The sequence below is a fragment of the Mauremys reevesii genome, linkage group 1 (assembly GCF_016161935.1).
Source record: "Mauremys reevesii isolate NIE-2019 linkage group 1, ASM1616193v1, whole genome shotgun sequence".
Lineage (NCBI taxonomy): Eukaryota > Metazoa > Chordata > Testudines > Geoemydidae > Mauremys > Mauremys reevesii.
Genome location: NC_052623.1, coordinates 10625387 through 10647880, shown reverse-complemented (window position 1 = coordinate 10647880; position 22494 = coordinate 10625387). Strand labels below are relative to the sequence as shown.

Sequence of the window (22494 nt, the reverse complement as noted above, 5' to 3'; positions counted from 1 at the left end):
GAGGCATGGGAACCCAGAGAGAGAGACAAAGGATTCCCGTATTGCGCCAAAGCTAGAAAAGGGGGTGGAAGAGAACAAAGGCCCCAGTCATCAGCATCATCATTACCACTCAGTTGCCTTTGAGGTAGCCATGTGACTAATCAGAACCATACGAACAGTGATAACAATCCCAGATTCCAGGAATAGAGCCTGCAGAATGGCTGGCGCTGCAGTCCAGTTGGGTAGCATCACCACACATCCCCTGTGATTTGGTGCCCTGCAGTTTGCCATTGGCCATGACAGGGGTTAAAGCTGGTGCACACTAAGCCAAGCATCTCAGGTTCCCTGATGGCCAAGTGGCCCCCAAGGGAATGTGCAAACATGCTTCATAAAGACAGTTCCCTCCCTGTCTGAACAGACACGGCCTGCTTCCTGTGCAACTTCTCTGATAACTCCTTGTCCTTTACGGTGAAGACGTCTAGTGTCAGTGGCTCCACATCAAGCAGGAATTGGGTACGTTGGTAGGTTTCACTGTCTTTAAAATGCGAAGTGAAGAGTAAAGGCTGCAGGCTGGCTCCATTCTCGATCCATTCTGATGGGGACCCGGGCAGGCCGAGGGACTTCAGACTTCTCCAGCGATGTCTGAGCGTGTCAGTCTGAAGAACTTCTCAGCACTGTGAACTCCGCAACATGGCTGGAGCCCAGAAATAGGCTCTGCCAGCATATAGCTCCAGTGTTGTCTCTCCACCTCCCTGGCTTGGTGACTGAGAGACGGCCTTTCTTGAGCTATTGCTTCTTTTCCAGCAGCCTCCTATTAAAGTAGGAAGAGCCAAACTGGTTTCACCTAATAGGGCCATAGCGTAAATACTCCAATAGTCAACCCAATAGAGCTATACAACAAACATCCTAAGAACTGGGTTTTACAGAGACATTCATTATGGCAGCTCAGCTCCATGTCTGTCCCAATGTCATTCCCATGTATTATGTATTTTATGAATATAAGACATGGATATTCAAAGAGAGAGAAAGAGAGAGAGAGACAGGTAATAATAGACTATGTTCGTGTGTGAGCTGAAGTTCCATTTCCATGAATACTCATACATTTGACTTTGAAATCCACTTCTTGTAAACCCTCATCGTGCCTGAATAACAGGTGCTGAGGTCACTATGTACTGGAGAGTGAGAACTCAGAGAATGAATCTTTCATATATTAATCCCAATGCCTATTACCACTCTGGATACAGGCTACAGACTGACAGAACAGAACCTGAGGAGAACCAGGCAACTATTTACCCAAAGACAGTTACTGGAGTTTTGTTGGCAGACAAGCAACTGAATGAGGGCTGAGACATGCAATCGTTACAGATCCTGAAGAAATCCAGATGACAAACACTACCCTGTAAGTCACACACTAACATGAGAATGAGAAATCATCTTTGAAAGAAGATTAGAAGGGAAAGAATGGGTTGATGTGTGTGTACAAAAGTACAGTTGTGTAGACATTATGCCAAAGCTTTAAATTGTAATACAAACATTATAAACTAAACTTTCATGACATGAATATATGTTGAAAGCCAGCTGCAGAGTTGTTGAAATCCTTAAGGCAAGAAGCAATGGTAACATTATGATTAGTGTCTTTTATTCTAGAAAGTATTTCAGAAGTTCTCCAAATAGTATTTGAAATGGGTTTGTGCTATTAACACTTTGTTCAGTGAACAGTTGTATGATACTGTCTCCTGGTAACTGACCGGAAGCTGTCTCTAACATTTATATTCAGAGTCATGAACACAATCTCTCTGGATACCTGTGCAAGACTTTCCAAAAAGTTCTGAGAGAAAAGAACTGATAGTTTGTGTTTCAGCAAACACTCAAGTTTAGGTGCAGGAAAAGGGAGTGTTATAGAGGTTGTATGTAATTTATGCCGATCACCTGTTACATGAGCATGGCTAAAGTAACTTACACACTCAGCTTGATATTAGCGCAAACATAGCGTTTGCATATTCACACTTTTGTGATGCCATCCCTTCCCGCTCCCAGCTGAAGTTACTCTGTTACCTTGTAACTTGCTAAAAATCTACAGACCTTTACATGGGGAGAGGATGCAAATCCTGTGAGGAGGTAGAGAAGCTTGTAGGATGATTGAATTCTCTGGATTCAGTGGACATTAGCCAGGCAAAGCACTTCAGCTTCTGCTGCAGGGATTCTTGGGGGTCAGAGTGTATCACCAGGAGCCTTTGGAAAGGGAAAGTTAATAGAGCCCAGTTCTGATGGAATTTACACATGTAAATCTGGACTGACACAGTTGAAGTCAATGCTATCAGGTGTGCTTACCTGATGATGAGGGCCTGGCACACCAGTTGCACCTCTTTTTCCTCTCTCCACTGTTGAATAGCAAAGCTAATTTTGATTCTATTAAGAGTCTAGCTAGAGACTGCTGAGCTGAATTCACTTTGGGCCAATGGAGCACCAGTACTGGAGCTCCCCTGCTATGAGCTGAAATTACTAAAAGAGCTAAAACTACTGAGCTGAGATCACTGAGTGGTGTGTTAACTAGTGGGGGAGCTTGAAGATATATTGCTAAGCAGCTGGCAGAGCAATTTGCAGGACGGTTGGAGCAGCGAGCGCAGCAGAGTGGAGCTGAGCAGTTTGTGGGGACAGCTGGTGGAGTGGAGAAGCTTGTGGGATGGTTGGAGCGGCCCACGGAACAGCGAGTGGAGCAGTTTGTGGGGACGACTGGAGGAGCGGAGTGGAGCAGACCGGAGCGGCTGGTGGAGCAGAACCATTCGTGTTGAAGGCTGCAGCAGACCTCCACGGAGAGGTGGGGCAGTTGGCCTCGCCCACGTAAGGTGCCCCTTAACACCCTGTGTGCCCCCGCCCCCAATTCCACCCAGGCTGGGGGGGAGGTAAAACTCTGCAGATGAACTTTTGAACTCTGGGTTTGCACTGACCAGGGACAGAGACTTTTGGGTTGTTGGACTTTGGGGTGATTTTCACTTAAGACCCTTAGGGGAAAAGGACATTGCCAAACTTACTTGGAGGTGAGTCTTTTGCTCATGGTTTGTGTTATGAATCCTGTTTGTGGTGTATCCCCAACGTAATGCCACATTGTTTCCCTCCTTTGTTAAAATGATTTTGCTACACTCGGACTCCGTGCTTGCAAGTGGGGAAGTATTGCCTCCTAGAGGTGCCTGGGGTGGTGGTATGTAATTGTCCCAGGTCACTGGGTGGGGGCTCGAGCCGGTTTTGCATTGTGTTATTGAAACGGAACCCCTGGATACTGAACCTGGCACTTGTTGCTGCCAACTCAGAGGGGAAGAAGGGTTACACAGATAAGGCTTTTCCAGGGGCTCCCTCTCTTATAAAGCTGGTGTAACCACCCTAGCAGGCGTCTGTGGTAGGGTGACCATACGTCCTGTTTTGGCCAGGACAGTCCATTTTTTAGGCTCTCTCCCAGCCACCAGAACTTCTTTTTTCAAAAGAAGGCATTTGTCTCTTGGTGACTTGAGGACGAAATGGGACAAACGTCCAGGTCTGTGAAAAAAGTGGGGAAGTGGGGAATGGAAGACTAGTCGGGGAGGATGAGTGGAGATGTCAGCCCCCGAAAGGGGATGAGATGGGGTGGGGGGAAGATCAACGTTCCAGCCAAAGGTGACACCCTTCCTGAGCGCTGGGTGAGCCCCTCTAGGGTTCGAGCCTTGTGTAACAGTCTCGCATGTGAGAGGGACGGGACATTCTTGGTTGAGAAGCTGAGGGTCTCCATTTTTCTCATTGGTAAATACGGTCACCCTAAATGCCTGTTCTGCATTGGAGACCTACTTGGGGCTAGTGCTGCCACCTAGGGGTGAGGTCCTACTGCATGAGGGACAGAGGCTCACTGGTTGAGCTAGAGCTGGGCTGGAAAGCAAAGTTTTTTTCACTCTGTGAAAAATTTTGACCCAAACTGAAATGTTTCCTTTTCATTCACTTTTTTGGGCTGAGTTTTCATAGAAAAAGGATCATTTTACTCTCAAAACTCAGCTGCCATGATGCTGCCCCGTTCCAAAGGCCTGCATCCCCAAGAGAAACAAGTCTTTTCATCTGCCTCATCCTCGTAACATAAATGAAGGTGGCACTGACGGAGTCTGTGGCTGCACTCTGCATGTCCCATCTCTGTGCAGCACCCTCCACCCCATACAACGCCTCTGCAGCAGATCCTGCGGGCAGTGGCTACTGTGACAGGCCCTGGTAGCACATCTCTGATGAACCTGTGCTAGCAGGGAGCTGGAGAGGGTCCTAGAGCAGTTGTGGTGGCCCAGAGATTGTAGGTGGGTGGGTCTAGCTACCAGTGGATCACTGAGATCTGTGCCTAACTTTGGGAATCCCTGGATCTTTCATACCCCTTTTCATTCTTCAGGGAGAAGGGAAAGGACCCCCTGCATCGCAACAATATGAGGGAAATTTCCATGTAGGAAGCCTTGTGGAATCTCCCTTGCCTGGTCTGCATGCTGGGTTTGTAATGCAGGACAGGAGTCTACCAGGGAGAAATCAGGTCCTATGTTGTTGTTGTTGTTGTTGTAGTTATTATTATTATTTCATTTCAGCAAGATCACAGCTGTGACAGCATCATCATTAATTGTAATGTGTGGGCTTAAGAGGGTGCACTCCCACAAGGAACCAGTATGCCTTGCTGAAGTAAAGAATGAATAATGTCACCTACCGTGTCCACGGCCTGAGGTTTGAGAGGGGATTGCTTGGTAGGTGGAGGGAGTTGACTGGTAGCCTGGATGGATGGGCAGAGATGAGCAGGCACCAAACTGCAAGACAGCTTATCCTTTGCCCAAACAGATGGGAACAGGGAACATAATTCTTGAAAAAGGGTTAGAGGTGTCCCAAGCGAGAGCCACGGATTTGGCAGTTGCAGCAATGTTTCATTACGGAGAGGAATGGTATGAGTACACATATGTTTATCAGTAAAGGTAACTGAACTCTGAGCAAGATTAAGAGTCACTGCAAGATCGCAGAGGGCATCCATGCCCAAAACAGTCCCCTCTGCATTTGGAGCTACAAAAAAAGACTGAGTCCAGAAGATTAGATTCGATTTTACAGGAACAGGGTAGCCTTTATAAGCCGTGAGTTGTGCACCTCCTACCCCTGAAATAGTAATATACTGTTTAGTAGTGGGGAGGGGGAGTTCGGTAATGGAAACAGACGCTTCCATGTCCACGAGAATTGTGCATGGCTGGCCCCTTATCCAAGCTTGTAAGTGTGGCCTTGAGGGATTTATATCTGCATCATTAGTACTGACAAGCGGGGTGGGGGACGACACACTGGATCCTAGCGGGTCATGGAATTTAATAGCCTGGCCATTTCCTTTTTGCTTAGGTGTGAGTAAGGGTTGGCAGCTGGTTGAGATACCGGTTGGGGCTGGTTGCCTAGGGTTATTTGACTGGTTCATCCGGCTGCCAATGTCCAGTCTCCCCACGTACAAAACACTGCAAGGTCAGGGGGCAGTGGGGACAGGACCAGGACCAGATTGAAAGGGCAGTGAGGTACTGCAGGGATTCAATTGACCAAGATTCTGTCCCTGATTAGGCTTTTGGGCTTTGTGCCTGCAGTTCTTTTGGGTATGCCCGAGACACCCACAATTATAACAGGTGACGTTACCTTCTGCTGTTACCACAGAAAGGCGAGTGGCCTTGCTTTTTATATTCTCAGCTTGTTTGGCTTTGCATTCAGAGGCCCACACACAGATGGATTTATAATTAGAGTCTGGATTCACTCCCAAGTTAAGGGCTGTTTGCAGGTGGGAATTAAAACCTTCCTTCCACATTTTGAGAAACACCTGATCAGTTTTCATTGGCTCGGCAATACCTGCATTGCTTGAATACATTTCCCATTTTACCTCACAATATTGAGCAGCAAGTTCGTCTTTGCCTTGTACGCATCCCACTATTAGTCCCCAATTACCGGCTCCGTTCCCCAAGGCGTTTTGAACGGCCTCCTTAAAATCAGCGCAGGCACGAATAAGATCACTTTTTTATTTAAATTTGATGGAAGCCCAAGTGCTGTTCCGGTGCTCTTCTGAGGGGATCTTGACCCATGGACGGTCGAGGCATTTAGCCTTAGTTAGGATATGAAGATCCCTGGGATGTAATATATAGTGGGTAATCATGTGACTAATCTTTTTTTAGAATACCAAATGTGGGTCTTTGGGCTTTAGATTAGGGAGATCTTTTACTGAGCCTCTTACTTCCTCTGTGCTGAGAGGAGTGAACTTACAAGTATTATGAGCCACTCTGTTATCTGCTGGCCCTGACCACGGTGTGGTTACTTGGAGAGGGGCCAGGGGAGCACTGGCACTTCAGTCTGGGTTAGAAAGAGGAGGGAGAGGAGGCCAATTATCCCAGTTTTCTCCCAGGTGTGCCAAGTTCCAATCTTGGATTAGTTTTTCAAGGTATTTCCAATTAATTTTGTTTTGGTCTTTATTAGTATTGCTGCTTGAATCAGGGTCAGAAAAATAACCCGTCTGTCCCATGCTAGCATCAATACGGCGTGCAGAGAAGCTGCTTTCTTTTATTTTTGCTTTCAGGGTATTGTTTTCTGTTTGAAGCTCACTTAATATGTGGTTAAGATCTGTCTTTTGGTTCAGCTGTGATGTAAGAGTCTTTTGGAGTGTTGCCAATTCCCGTAGCTTCCTTTAATATTCAAAGTACCGTATTTTGATTCCTTTCTCTAACTTTTCTTCTGTTTGACCAGACTACCAGAACACGCTGTTCTTCACACTCACACCCTCATTCCATCCACCCTTTGCCATCGTCTTTTGAACCTTCCCATGTTTTCCTTTTATGAAATCAATGAGTCTCCCTCATGTAGAGTGTATCATTGATACACCCTGCGGCAAGTCATATGACATTGTTACCCAGCTTTCTGAAACCCACTCAAGCAGCGTTTCAAGAGAACCGACCAAGGACACCCTTGTACTCAGCACTACTGAAGCATAATCTGGTGTTCAGTGTCCGGTATTGCAGCCTTTGCCTAACAGCAATCCCTGCAACCCAAAAACCCTGGCCACAAACACATTCCCATTCAGTCCACTTGTTTGTGCATCCTATACGTGTGGGGTTACAGTGATCAATTATATACCTTTTTTATTCCTTTAATTGGATTTATTTTGTTTTTACAGAGACAAACATTGTTTTAGAGACAGAGAATGCACTGAACATGACAGTGACAGGAACAGAACATGTGCATTAAACTGTTTTCATTACATGAATTATTTACAACTACCTTAAGGCGAAAAGGTGGGGTGGGGGTGAGTGTTTACAGATACCCAGAGGGCTGTGAAGGGAGGGCTTGTTCTGTTTTAGGAGCCGAGTTAGACAGGCTTTGCTCTGGAGATAGGGGAACAGAAATGGCCCGTCTTACATTCTTTTGGGAAGCCAAGGAGCTCTCGGGACCCAGGCTAGTTTCCCTGATGCTCTCTGAGAGCATCTTCCCATCTTTTGGGCCATTTCTTGTGGAAGCAGCTTTTGCTGAAATGTGTGAGAGCCTGGGCCCTGTCACCATAGTGAGCCAGTTACAGGGGTTGGATTCATTGGCCTGTTCTCACCATGCCTCAGCAGAGTTTAGAGCAGCCTGGGGACTGGGCTGACCTGCTGTAACAATGCAGCCTCTGGTAGTACACCACTGAGAGTGCTAATTCAGGACAAATTGCTTGGAGCAGGGCAGTCACAGCCCAAGGCTGGGTGTCCTTTATTACTAAGGCACCAAACCAGCCAAACAGAGAGGATTTTGGTTTCACCTCACTGACTAACCAGAAGTCACACAAGTAATTCCCTCAGACACTGCAGTTCCCCAGTATCACCACCAGTGCCACTCCTCATGGGGATGAATGGTTATGAAAACCAATGCCTCAGTAAAAGAAAAAATGTCCTCCTGATCCCATAGAACTAAGCCCCAGACCCAGGTCAATATACAAGTCAGATCTTACCCACAAATCATGCTGTTGCCAATCATTTAGAATCTAAAATCTAAAAGTTTATTCATAAAAAGAAAGAAATATAGATAAGAGCTAAAATTGGTTAAAGTAATCAATTACATACAGTAATGGTAAAGTTCTTGGTTCAGGTTTGTAGCAGTGATGGAATAAACTTCAGGATCAAATCAAGTCTCTAGAGTACACCCACAGCTGGGATGGGTCATTTGGGTCCTTTGTTCAGAGCTTCAGTTTGTAGCAAAATTCCTCCAGAGGTAAAATGCAAGATCGAAAACAAAATGGAGAAGATGGTGCTGCCTTTTATAGTTTCTTGCCAAGCAGCCTGTGCTTCCTTTGTTCCAGACACAAGCTGCGAAGCACATAGATTAGAATTCTTAGAGTTCTGTCCATAGGCATGTCTCTACATACCTTCCTGAGTCACAAGGCGTATCTGCCTTCTCTCAGTGGGTCAGTTGTACAGCTGCTGGTCCTTAATGGGCCATCAAGCAGGCTAGGCAGTGCTGATGCCAAATTGTCTGAAGCGTCACACAGAAGCATAGCGCAAGTTTGAAATACAGACAGTATAGAACCAATACTTATAACTCTAAACACAAAAATGATACATGCATACAGATAGCATAACCATAACCAGCAAATCATAACATTTTCATAGACACCTTACTTGACCTCCTTTGTACACGATTTGGTGCCACAAGGATCAATACAGTCACAGTTTATGTCAATTGTGTGCCACATACTCCCATTGATAACAGCTTCCTAGAGTACAGCACACTCTGGCCAAGTCCCTCAGGACAAATGGCACCCCAGGTTGCCTCCTTCTGTCCTGAGGTGGCCCTGCAGGCACACTGACCTTCCCTCTGAGATCCTTGCAGTGACTTACTCTCAGCCTGGGATACTTAAAAGAGGAGTCCCCTTCGTGAGGTCACATTAATTTAGTCTTCTCCAAAACCCAGGGTTTCAGACCCTCCAGCTTCATCTTCCCCCTTTACTCAGGAACATCCCCACTCTCTTGCTTGCTGGGGTGAGATTTGTTTGAGACTTGCCACATCCCCTATTCCCCTTTCTCCCCTTGAAACCCCACCCTGTACCCCACCTCTTCCCACTAAGCCCTGCCCCCTGCTTCTCCACTTTCCCCGATGCTCCGCCTCCCAGCCAGGCCCAAGTCAGGCCATGGTAAGAGCTGCTCTGGGAGCACAGCCTCATGTGAGGAACCCAGGACTGTCCACTTTCCCTGGCTTGTACATCCTGGTGGGGGGAAATGTGGAGGGTCTGAGGCACCTCACAGACACTGTGAATCTCTGGGCACTTCTTACCATGGCCCAACTGTGGCTTCCAACCAGAAAGATTGAGCAGAGTCTCAGTTAAAGGGGAGTAGTAGGGGTGGGACCTTGGGGGAAGAGATGAGGCAAAGGGAGGAGCCTCAGGGGAAAAGGAACCAGGGTGGAATAGCTGGCAATGGGCGTCACTCATGTTTTTTGTCTCCTGTGTCACAGGCGCTGGAGCTGGGTGATGAACTGACCCTTCACTTGACGAATGCCCTCATTATCCTCGCACGAAGATGTTTGCTTTTCACACTGTACACGATTGGATTCATCAGGGGGGGAACCAGCAGGTGGACGTATCCCAGGGGAATCTTAAGTAAGTGAGAAGTGCCATTACTGAATCTGTGTATCACAGCCAGGCCAATGACTGGTATGTAGAAGAGCAGGATGGCACAGAGGTGAGCGACACAGGTATTCAGGGCCCTGAGGCACTCTGCATGGGATGCGATGCTCAGCACTGTTTTGAGGATCATCACATAAGAGAGGAAGATGAGCATCGAGTCCAACCCCTCTGTTAAGACTGACACAGACAAGCCATAGATGTTGTTGACTGTGATGTCCGAACAAGCCAACTTCATGACATCCTGATGCAGGCAGTAGGAATGGGAGAGGACGTTGGCTTGACAGTATCGGAACTGTTTCAGGAGAAAGGGGAATGGTAATTCTATGGCCACCCCTTTTAGCACAAACACCAACCCCATCTTAGCTATTCTCGGCATGGTTAAGATGGAAGCATATCTCAGTGGGTTACAGATTGCAACAAAGCGGTCAAAGGCCATCAAAACGAGCACAGAGGATTCAGTTTTTACAACAAAGTGGATGAAGAACAGCTGGGCAAAACAGGCATTAAGGCTGATCTCCCCAGAGTTAAACAAGTATATGCTCAAGATTGTTGGCATAGTGGCTATTGATAAGGCAAGGTCTGTGATGGCTAACATGAAAAGGAAAATGTACATGGGCTCATGAAGGCTTGGATCTGTTTTTATAATAAACAGAATGACTGAATTTCCTACTATCGAAATAAAATATATTAAGCAGAAGGGGATAGAGATCCAGAGATAGATGTCTTCCTTCCCCGGTATCCCGGTGAGAAGGAACACTGCCGAGTTGAAGTTGGTGTCATTGACAGCTGACATAATGGACTGGGCCGTTCCAAAGAGTTTGGAGATTTCCTTCCTAAAAAAAAAAGAACAGGAGACTAGATGATATTTAACAAGACATTTTCTGAGTGCAACTTGAGAGACTCCCAGGAGCTTAAGGAAGATCAGCAAATACATAGTCTTGGATTTACAGCACCGATAGGAAGATAGGCACTGCCAGACTGGATCAGACCTGCAGTCCATCTAACTGAGTATCCAGTGGCCAGTTCCAGATGATACAGAGGAAGGTGGAAGAAGCCTTGCAACAGGCAGCTATGAGATAACCTGCTCCTAGGGAAACTTTCCCCCTGACACCAACTAGTTAGACACATTTTGTGATGTAAATCTGGAAGGTTTAGATCTCTTCCAAGACTTTTTAAATCAAATCCTCACTACTGTAATTGGATTTTCTGTTTACCCATATAAACATCCAGTCCCTCTTTGAATCCTGCTTTTCTCTTGGCCCTATTCATATCTTGTGGCTCTGAGTTCCGCAACCCACTTGAGCACTGTGCGATTTCATAGTTGTGACTTTCCTAAAGACACCCTTTCTGGCCCTCCACTTCTGAGTGTGTGATACAAGGCCCATTGTATCACATGTATCACATTGTAAACACATGGCAAGTGGATGGTGAAAATAGTCATTGTATAAAGCTGTCCTTCATTGAAGTTACTTATAAACACATTTTATTGTCTCATTATATGCATATTTTTTATTTTATCCACTGCTGAGTGTTCAAATTATGCCACTGCCTCTTTGCAGTACATGGAATAAATTCTTAGGGCCAGGTTCTGAACTCAGTTGCATTGACTTCAACTGTGTCACTCCAGATTTACATCTGTAAATTCTATCAGAACTGGGCTCTATTAACTTTCTCTTACCAAATGCTCCTGGTGATACACTCTGACCCCCAAGAATCCCTGCAGCAGAAGCTGAAGTGCTTTGCCTGGCTAATGTCCACTGAATCCAGAGAATTCAATCATTCTACAAGCTTCTCTACCTCCTCACAGGATCCGCATCCTCTCTCCATGTTAGGGTCTGTAGATTTTTAACAAGTTACAAGTTAACAGAGAGAGTTACTTCAGCTGGGTGGGGGAAGGGATGGCATCACTAAAGAGTGAATATACAAACACTAGGTTTGCGCTAATATTAAGCTGAGTGTGCAAGTTACTTCAGCCATGCTCATGTAACAGGTGATGTACATAAATTACATGCAACCTCTATTACACTCCCCTTTCCTGCACCTCAGCTCTAGTGTTTTCTGAGCCACAAACTATCAGTTCTTTTCTCTCCGAACTTTTTGGAAAGTCTTGCACAGGTATTCCAGGGAGATTGTGTTCATGACCCTGAATGTAATTGTTAGAAAGAGCTTCTAGTTAGTTACCAGGAGACAGTATCAAATAACTGTTCACAGAACAATGTGTTAATAGCACAAAACCATTTCAAATACTATTTGGATAACTTCTGAAATACGTTCTAGAGTAAAAGCCATAGAAGCACAAAGTTACCACATCTCCTTGCCTTAGAGATTGCAACAACTCTGCAGCTGGCTCTCAACATATATTCATGTCATGAAAGTTTAGTTTGTAATATTTGTATCACAATGGAAAGTTCTGGCATAACATTTACGCAACTATACTTTAGTACACACACGTCAACCCATTCTTTCCCTTCTGATCTTCTTTCAAAGATGATTTCTCATTCTCATGTTAGCATGTGACTTACAGTGTAGTGTTTGTCATCTGGATTTCTTCAGGACTTGTAACGATTGAATGTCTCAGCCCTCATTGAGTTGCTTGTACGCCAACAAAAGTCCAGTAACTCCTCTGTGTTTGGGTTAATAGCTGACTGGGTCTCCTCGGGTTCTGTTCTGTCAGTCTGTAGCCTGTATCCGGAGTGGTAACAGGCATTGGGATCACTATATGAAAGATTCATTCCCTGAGTTCTCAATCTCCAGTACATAGTGAACCCTGCACCTATTATTCAGTCACGATGAGGGTTTACAAGAAGTGGATTTCAAAGTCAAATGTATGAGTATTCATGGAAATGGAATTTCAGTTCACACACGAACATAGTCTATTATTACCTGTCTCTCTCTCTTTCTCTCTCTTTGAATATGCATGTCTTATGCATGTCTATGGCTGTATTACGTGAAACCAGTTTGGATCTTCCTACTTTAATAGGAGTCTGCTGGAAAAGAAGCAATAGCTCAAGAAAAGCCATCTCTCAGTCACCACTCCAGGGAGGTGGAGAGACAACACGGGAGCCGTAAGCTGGTAGATCCTATTTCTGGGCTCCAGCCACGTTTCTGAGTTCACAATGCTGAGAAGCTTTTCAGACTGACACGCTCAGACATCACTGGAGAAGTCTGAAGTCCCTCCGCCTGCCCGGGTCCCCATCAGAGTGGATCCAGAATGGAGCCAGCCTGCAGTCTTTACCCTTCACTTCACATTTTAAAGACAGTGAAACCTACCAACGTACCCAATTCCTGCTTGATGTGGAGCCACTGACACTAGACGTCTTCACCGTACAGGACAAGGGGTTATCAGAGAGGTTGCACAGGCAGCAGGCAGTATCTGTTCAGACAGGGAGGCAATTGTTTATATGAAGCATGTTTGCACATTCCCTTGGGGGCCACTTGGCCATCAGGGAACCTCAGCTGCTTGGCTCAGTGTGCACCAGCTTTAACCCCATCAGAGCGAATGGCAAACAGCAGGAGGCCAAATCACAGGGGATGTGTGGTGATGCTACATAACTGGACTGCAGCGCCAGCCCTGCAGCAGGCTCTATTCCTGGAATCCAGGCTTGTCATCACTGTTCATACAGTTCCGATTAGAAACAGGGCTACCTCAAAGGCGGCCGAGAGGTAATACACACTTTAATTTTAATTCTGCTACTTTAATGCTGACTACAGGGGAACCTCATCAGTGCCCCTTTCTAAGAATACTATTGTTAAGGAACCAGCCGGGTAGCACAATTACCTGCTGTCCTTCTTTCCATGAGGGCAACCCCTAAAGCTAGTACAGGAGTTTCATCTTTCCGCCTCATTACTGGAATGACTATGTTGTTGGGGGAAGGATGTGTAGTCCCGGCTCCCCCACCCCGATCTCTGACATTGCATGGGAACATATCTAACACCTAAATAAAGTCTTGCACCCCCTAAAACTAACTGTCCAAGACTGAAGCCCAGGACCCTCCAGAGACCCCCTCCTGGGCAGATACGGAGGAGGGAAATCAGGTCATGGTAAAAACGTACAATCCTGGGGTAATTCAGCCAAAGTACTCCAGCCCGCACATGGTATTGGCCCATATGAATACGTCCGTGCAGGTGCAAGGAATCGCAACCTGGGTTCATAAAACCAAAATTAAAATGTATAAATAAATTCATTTTGTTTCCTCCTAGGTAACAAATGTGGCTCCCCACATTAATCCTCTTGGTAAATATACCTAATGCAGCCTCTTGTAACCCTCTTTTGGTAAATGTAACACCAGACACATCTTTCAAAGCTGGCCAAATATGTGCAACTCCCTACAAAAGGCAGCAGCAAATGGGTAAAGAAACCAGACGCTTGGCTTAATCACAGACTGGAATGCCTGGGACCTATCGTGGTTAAAGCTCGCCTCCAAATTCATCCAGTCTCCAAGGTCCCGATCTGACTACCGCAGTCTTCAGCTCCCTCCCTGCATTGCACCAGATCTGGACTGTAACTGGGTATTTAGCTTCAGGGGATGTAGGCACACACTTATAGGACCCCCAATTTCAGGATGCAAAATCACAGGTTGTTGGGAAAAAGACAAAAGAACAAAGTGTCAATTTAAGAATACCGCCTTAAAACAAACAAAGTATTCTATTTCCAAGGTCTTGAATGAATCAGTTGAGATTCACAACTTTTATGAGGCCGCCAATGGGTTGGGGGAGTATGGGTGTGAATGTGTGTGGGAGAGTTGGGCAGTTTTCATTAACCTAACAGTGTTTGTAGATGCAGGATGAAGGGATGTTCCTCCTCTGCTGTGGGCACCTGAGATGAAGGGACATTATTGTCCGGAACACTGTGTACACCCAGTTAAATGTTTATATTGTACTAATATACAATGTTATAACCTGACCACTTATGAATACTCCTCGTCTACTCTCTGTCCGGCACTGTAACCTACCCCACCGAATGGCATTATTCAAGTAGGCCCCAACAAAACACTTTTGCATGATGCTCTTATGGTCTCTATTCAGGTTAAATATGGTTTATCCAATTTTTCAGCACCCTTGCAAAATGTATGCTCAGACCTCCCCAGCTCCCTGCAATGGCTGCAGGACCAGCTACAGTTTCTAATGCACCAGTATGTTATTTGGGCCCTGTCATAGGTTTATTCCCCACTTTGAACTTTAGCATCCAAGAGATGGGGACCTCCATGGATCCTTCTAGGCTTAAATCCTAGCTTAGATCTGGTACTTGCTGCCACCAGCCTGGTTTCAGTGTCTGGCACACTCTCTGTTCCCCCAAACCTTTCCCTGGGGAACACAGATTCAAACTCCTTGGATCTTAACACAAAGGGAAATAAACCATTCCCCCCACCTTCTTCCCCCTCCCCTAGTCGTTGGGTGAGATTACCTTGATTCAACTCTTTGAATCTAAACAAATAGGGATTCACCTCCCGCCCACCTGTCCCTGGTGAGTCAAACTAATCCCCTGAGGTTTCAAACAAGGGAAAAAATCAAACAGGTTCTTAAAAAGAAAAGCTTTTAATTAAAGAAAAAAAGAAAAGGTAAAATTTAGCTCTGTATAATCCGGATGGAAGTTTACAGGGTATACAGCTTATAAAAACTAGAGAGCTAGCATCAGTACACATACAGCAACCAAAAATAAAATATTTCTCCATCAAAACACACATTTGCAAATGCAGAAATCAATCAAAAAGACTAATCCACCTTTCTAATACTCACTATAGTGAATAGAAGAGAATACTTTAGGAAGCTTGGAGAGCCTCGATATACGTCTGGCCCCTCATAGATCCAAAGAGAGAACAGCCCCCAAAACAGAGAACACAAATAAAGACTTCTCTCCACAGAGATTTGAAATTATCTTGTCCCTTGATTGGTTCTCTGGTCAGGTGTCCGTCAGGTTTGCTGAGCTTGTTAACCCTTTACAAGTAAAAGAGACCTTAACCCTTAACTATCTGTTTATGACAGGCCTGCACAGCCAAAAAAACAAGAATGTAGCATCTTAGGTGATGTTAAAGGATTCTTTAAAAGCACCAATTCTGTACTAAATACACTTAACCTAAACTCTAAAATGTCGTACAATTCTTGGATCAAAACCCAAACCACAGAACCCCTTAAACATACTAACACAGGTTTATCCTATGCTCTTTCTGCAATTAATGTAGTAATAATTTTTTTTTTACCAAATCATTAAAAAGACCTCAAATGCTATAGTCAACCTGGCCAAGTCACAAGCTAAAGGCCCTGCTTGTAATATGTTAGCTAGTGACCTATTTAATATTGTAAAAAAAACCCATGCTAAAAGTATGCCTGGGTTTCCCCCCTTCCCATACCCTTTCTTCCCCTACCCTTGCCCACATTGCAAGCTTTTCCACTCAACCTACAGTGGCCTCTTTACTTCCTCCAGACTCACCCTTCTCCTTTAATTTCCTCCTTGAGTATCCCTCTCTTATTCCTATCCAGGGGTTTCCTTCTTCTTTCTGTTTCAAGTCTATCAAATATGTAACTAACAATATGGTGTCTCAATACCTGGCGCCATCCTCCCCCAATACCATACTAATGACATTGAACTGTTGCACAAAGACGGATAGCTATAGCGTGTGTTCCTGTTCTACGTTCCGTCCTTTAACTCCGTCCACTTCTATTGTTGTGAGTGTCCTTCCTCTTATAAATGCTGAAGCTGCTGTGCAAGTATCTGTTACTCAGTGGTGTTTTATCACCGCTGCATCCAAATACATGTACAGACCCCTGCAGTGCCAGGGAAATGCTTCCAGTTGCCTGCAGATTACTGACTCATTTACCCTAGATAATGTGCACCGCCCCGGCCATGTGTTCACTGGAATGACAACGGCTCCTTGGTGGTATGACAACCTACACCTGGACAACACACCAGTTCAACTGTCCAAGGAGCTACTACTCAAATTGGTTCTGGCTGCTGCTTCTGCATCTACCACCGTTCATGACAGCACCACTAAAAGCCGCATACAAATTCAACTCTCCAGTCAAATCACCACCCAACTGGAAAATCCTGTTCATAATGCAGCCTACAACCCCCTCTCCTGGTGGACTAGTGCACAAATAGCAGCCGCTGCTGCTTCTGTTTTTGACTTACTAACCTCTAGTGTCGTGTGTGGATATTTCAAACACATGCTTAAAAATCTCACTGTGCTTCCACCAACTTTATCTCTGCCCCCTTCCCCCAACTCCCCTCTTCCTGCCCTCGCACACCTCCCTTAAAAAACCCTAAGACCAATTATGAATAACAAAGCATTTAAGTGTTAACTACATCTCATCTAAAAGTTCAATTTGTCAAAAAAGAGGGAACTGTTAGGCAAGACTTAAAAAAATTCAGTTAGCAGCTAAAACAAAAACCCACGTAATTAACAAGCAGAAACAGCAGAAGCCCAAGGACAGTGACAACTGTAAACAGTAAACGTATATGGTCAAATGTCCACCCAGGAACTTGGCTCTTAAAACAGAACAAGCCCTCCCTTCACAGCCCTCCCTATATCAGTAAACACTCACCCCTTCGCCTTAAGGTAGTCATATATAATTAATGTAATGAAAACAATTTAATATGCATGTTCTGTTCCTGTCACCATCATGTTCAGTGCGTTCTCTGTCTCTAAAACAATGTTTGTCCCTGTAAAAACAAAATAAATGCAAATAAAGTAATAAAAATGGTATATAATTGGTCACCGTAACCCCACACCTTTAAAGCTGCTTGTCAGTCTTCCCGGTACCATAAATACCCCCCACCACCTCAGTATTGTCTGTGCCTGCCTGATTCCTTGGGGAAAAGAATCTCTTTGGTTCACAGTTCTATGCTTGTATTTGAACTGTTTGCTGTAGGAAACACATAAGGGATATTTGGCCAACATATTGTGAAGGGACGATTCAAGTAATTGGGGACACTTAACTAACAAGGGACTTTGGGAGACGCCAATCCACATCTGAACTGTCCTGGGAATGTTCAAACTAACATGCAACAATGATGTCGGGCTTCAAAAAGCTGAATCGTTCATGGACATGTGACCATGTCACCTGGTACTGGAATCCATCTTTAACCTGGTGCTTTTCCATTTGGAAGGAGGCATGGGAACCCAGAGAGAGACAAAGGATTCCCGTATTGCGCCAAAGCTAGAAAAGGGGGTGGAACAGAACAAAGGCCCCAGTCATCAGCATCATCATTACCACTCAGTCGCCTTTGAGGTAGCCATGTGACTAATCAGAACCATACGAACAGTGATAACAATCCCAGATTCCAGGAATAGAGCCTGCAGAATGGCTGGCGCTGCAGTCCAGTTGGGTAGCATCACCACACATCCCCTGTGATTTGGTGCCCTGCAGTTTGCCATTGGCCATGACAGGGGTTAAAACTGGTGCACACTAAGCCAAGCATCTCAGGTTCCCTGATGGCCAAGTGGCCCCCAAGGGAATGTGCAAACATGCTTCATAAAGACAGTTCCCTCCCTGTCTGAACAGATACTGCCTGCTTCCTGTGCAACTTCTCTGATAACTCCTTGTCCTTTACGGTGAAGATGTCTCGTGTCAGTGGCTCCACATCAAGCAGGAACTGGGTACGTTGGTAGGTTTCACTGTCTTTAAAATGTGAAGTGAAGGGTAAAGGCTGCAGGCTGGCTCCATTCTGGATCCACTCTGATGGGGACCCAGGCAGGCCGAGGGACTTCAGACTTCTCCAGCGATGTCTGAGCGTCTCAGTCTGAAGAACTTCTCAGCACTGTGAACTCCGCAACATGGCTGGAGCCCAGAAATAGGCTCTGCCAGCATATAGCTCCAGTGTTGTCTCTCCACCTCCCTGGCTTGGTGACTGAGAGACGGCCTTTCTTGAGCTATTGCTTCTTTTCCAGCAGCCTGCTATTAAAGTAGGAAGAGCCAAACTGGTTTCACCTAATAGGGCCATAGCGTAAATACTCCAATAGTCAACCCAATAGAGCTATACAACAAACATCCTAAGAACTGGGTTTTACAGAGACATTCATTATGGCAGCTCAGCTCCATGTCTGTCCCAATGTCATTCCCATGTATTATGTATTTTATGAATATAAGACATGGATATTCAAAGAGAGAGAAAGAGAGAGAGACAGGTAATAATAGACTATGTTCGTGTGTGAGCTGAAGTTCCATTTCCATGAATACTCATACATTTGACTTTGAAATCCACTTCTTGTAAACCCTCATCGTGCCTGAATAACAGGTGCTGAGGTCACTATGTACTGGAGAGTGAGAACTCAGAGAATGAATCTTTCATATATTAATCCCAATGCCTATTACCACTCTGGATACAGGCTACAGACTGACAGAACAGAACCTGAGGAGAACCAGGCAACTATTTACCCAAAGACAGTTACTGGAGTTTTGTTGGCAGACAAGCAACTGAATGAGGGCTGAGACATGCAATCGTTACAGATCCTGAAGAAATCCAGATGACAAACACTACCCTGTAAGTCACACACTAGCATGAGAATGAGAAATCATCTTTGAAAGAAGATTAGAAGGGAAAGAATGGGTTGATGTGTGTGTACAAAAGTACAGTTGTGTAGACATTATGCCAAAGCTTTAAATTGTAATACAAACATTATAAACTAAACTTTCATGACATGAATATATGTTGAAAGCCAGCTGCAGAGTTGTTGAAATCCTTAAGGCAAGAAGCAATGGTAACATTATGATTAGTGTCTTTTATTCTAGAAAGTATTTCAGAAGTTCTCCAAATAGTATTTGAAATGGGTTTGTGCTATTAACACTTTGTTCAGTGAACAGTTGTATGATACTGTCTCCTGGTAACTGACCGGAAGCTGTTTCTAACATTTATATTCAGAGTCATGAACACAATCTCTCTGGATACCTGTGCAAGACTTTCCAAAAAGTTCTGAGAGAAAAGAACTGATAGTTTGTGTTTCAGCAAACACTCAAGTTTAGGTGCAGGAAAAGGGAGTGTTATAGAGGTTGTATGTAATTTATGCCGATCACCTGTTACATGAGCATGGCTAAAGTAACTTACACACTCAGCTTGATATTAGCGCAAACATAGCGTTTGCATATTCACACTTTTGTGATGCCATCCCTTCCCGCTCCCAGCTGAAGTTACTCTGTTACCTTGTAACTTGCTAAAAATCTACAGACCTTTACATGGGGAGAGGATGCAAATCCTGTGAGGAGGTAGAGAAGCTTGTAGGATGATTGAATTCTCTGGATTCAGTGGACATTAGCCAGGCAAAGCACTTCAGCTTCTGCTGCAGGGATTCTTGGGGGTCAGAGTGTATCACCAGGAGCCTTTGGAAAGGGAAAGTTAATAGAGCCCAGTTCTGATGGAATTTACACATGTAAATCTGGACTGACACAGTTGAAGTCAATGCTATCAGGTGTGCTTACCTGATGATGAGGGCCTGGCACACCAGTTGCACCTCTTTTTCCTCTCTCCACTGTTGAATAGCAAAGCTAATTTTGATTCTATTAAGAGTCTAGCTAGAGACTGCTGAGCTGAATTCACTTTGGGCCAATGGAGCACCAGTACTGGAGCTCCCCTGCTATGAGCTGAAATTACTAAAAGAGCTAAAACTACTGAGCTGAGATCACTGAGTGGTGTGTTAACTAGTGGGGGAGCTTGAAGATATATTGCTAAGCAGCTGGCAGAGCAATTTGCAGGACGGTTGGAGCAGCGAGCGCAGCAGAGTGGAGCTGAGCAGTTTGCGGGGACAGCTGCTGGAGCGGAGAAGCTTGTGGGACGGTTGGAGTGGCCCACGGAACAGCGAGTGGAGCAGTTTGCGGGGATGACTGGAGGAGCGGAGTGGAGCAGACCGGAGCGGCTGGTGGAGCAGAACCATTCGTGTTGAAGGCTGCAGCAGACCTCCACGGAGAGGCGGGGCAGTTGGCCTCGCCCACGTAAGGTGCCCCTTAACACCCTGTGTGCCCCCGCCCCCAATTCCACCCAGGCTGGGGGGGAGGTAAAACTCTGCAGATGAACTTTTGAACTCTGGGGTGGCACTGACCAGGGACAGAGATTTTTGGGTTGATGGCCTTTGGGGTGATTTTCACTTAAGACCCTTAGGGGAAAAGCACATTGCCAAACTTACTTGGAGGTGAGTCTTTTGCTCATGGTTTGTGTTATGAATCCTGTTTGTGGTGTATCCCCAACGTAATGCCACATTGTTTCCCTCCTTTGTTAAAATGATTTTGCTACACTCGGACTCCGTGCTTGCAAGTGGGGAAGTATTGCCTCCTAGAGGCGCCTGGGGTGGTGGTATGTAATTGTCCCAGGTCACTGGGTGGGGGCTCGAGCCGGTTTTGCATTGTGTTATTGAAATGGAACCCCTGGATACTGAATCTGGCCCTTGTTGCTGCCAACTCAGAGGGGCAGAAGGGTTACACAGATAAGGCTTTTCCAGGGGCTCCCTCTCTTATAAAGCTGGTGTAACCACCCTAGCAGGCATCTGTGGTAGGGTGACCATACGTCCTGTTTTGGCCAGGACAGTCCATTTTTTAGGCTCTCTCCCAGCCACCAGAATTTCTTTTTTCAAAAGAAGGCATTTGTCTCTTGGTGACTTGAGGACGAAATGGGACAAACGTCCAGGTCTGTGAAAAAAGTGGGGAAGTGGGGAATGGAAGACTAGTCGGGGAGGATGAGTGGAGATGTCAGCCCCCGAAAGGGGATGAGATGGGGTGGGGGGAAGATCAGCGTTCCAGCCAAAGGTGACACCCTTCCTGAGCGCTGGGTGAGCCCCTCTAGGGTTCGAGCCTTGTGTAACAGTCTCGCATGTGAGAGGGATGGGACATTCTTGGTTGAGAAGCTGAGGGTCTCCATTTTTCTCATTGGTAAATACGGTCACCCTAAATGCCTGTTCTGCATTGGAGACCTACTTGGGGCTAGTGCTGCCACCTAGGGGTGAGGTCCTACTGCATGAGGGACAGAGGCTCACTGGTTGAGCTAGAGCTGGGCTGGAAAGCAAAGTTTTTTTCACTCTGTGAAAAATTTTGACCCAAACTGAAATGTTTCCTTTTCATTCACTTTTTTGGGCTGAGTTTTCATAGAAAAAGGATAATTTTACTCTCAAAACTCAGCTGCCATGATGCTGCCCCGTTGCAACCGCCTGGATCCCCAAGAGAAACAAGTCTTTTCATCTGCCTCGTCCTCGTAACATAAATGAAGGTGGCACTGACGGAGTCTGTGGCTGCACTCTGCATGTCCCATCTCTGTGCGGCACCCTCCACCCCATACAACGCCTCTGCAGCAGATCCTGCGGGCAGTGGCTACTGTGACAGGCCCTGGTAGCACATCTCTGATGAACCTGTGCTAGCAGGGAGCTGGAGAGGGTCCTAGAGCAGTTGTGGTGGCCCAGAGATTGTAGGTGGGTGGGTCTAGCTACCAGTGGATCACTGAGATCTGTGCCTAACTTTGGGAATCCCTGGATCTTTCATACCCCTTTTCATTCTTCAGGGAGAAGGGAAAGGACCCCCTGCCTCGCAACAATATGAGGGAAATTTCCATGTAGGGAGCCTTGTGGAATCTCCCTTGCCTGGTCTGCATGCTGGGTTTGTAATGCAGGACAGGAGTCTACCAGGGAGAAATCAGGTCCTATGTTGTTGTTGTTGTTGTAGTTATTATTATTATTTCATTTCAGCAAGATCACAGCTGTGACAGCATCATCATTAATTGTAATGTGTGGGCTTAAGAGGGTGCACTCCCACAAGGAACCAGTATGCCTTGCTGAAGTAAAGAATGAATAATGTCACCTACCGTGTCCACGGCCTGAGGTTTGAGAGGGGATTGCTTGGTAGGTGGAGGGAGTTGACTGGTAGCCTGGATGGATGGGCAGAGATGAGCAGGCACCAAACTGCAA

The 22494-nt window shown here is 45.7% G+C and overlaps 1 protein-coding gene across 1 annotated transcript; it reads right to left on the bottom strand.

The window, feature by feature from the left end:
- Positions 1-9476: 9476 nt before the first annotated feature.
- LOC120381373 (olfactory receptor 51G2-like) lies at positions 9477-10412 on the bottom strand. The gene has a single exon (XM_039499596.1). It carries the CDS (start codon positions 10410-10412, stop codon positions 9477-9479), a length of 936 nt encoding a protein of 311 aa, XP_039355530.1.
- Positions 10413-22494: the final 12082 nt, after the last annotated feature.

Excerpts from the sequence above, each read along its gene's own strand:
- LOC120381373 (XM_039499596.1), bottom strand. The coding sequence starts at position 10,412 with ATGTCAGCTGTCAATGACACCAACTTCAACTCGGCAGTGTTCCTTCTC.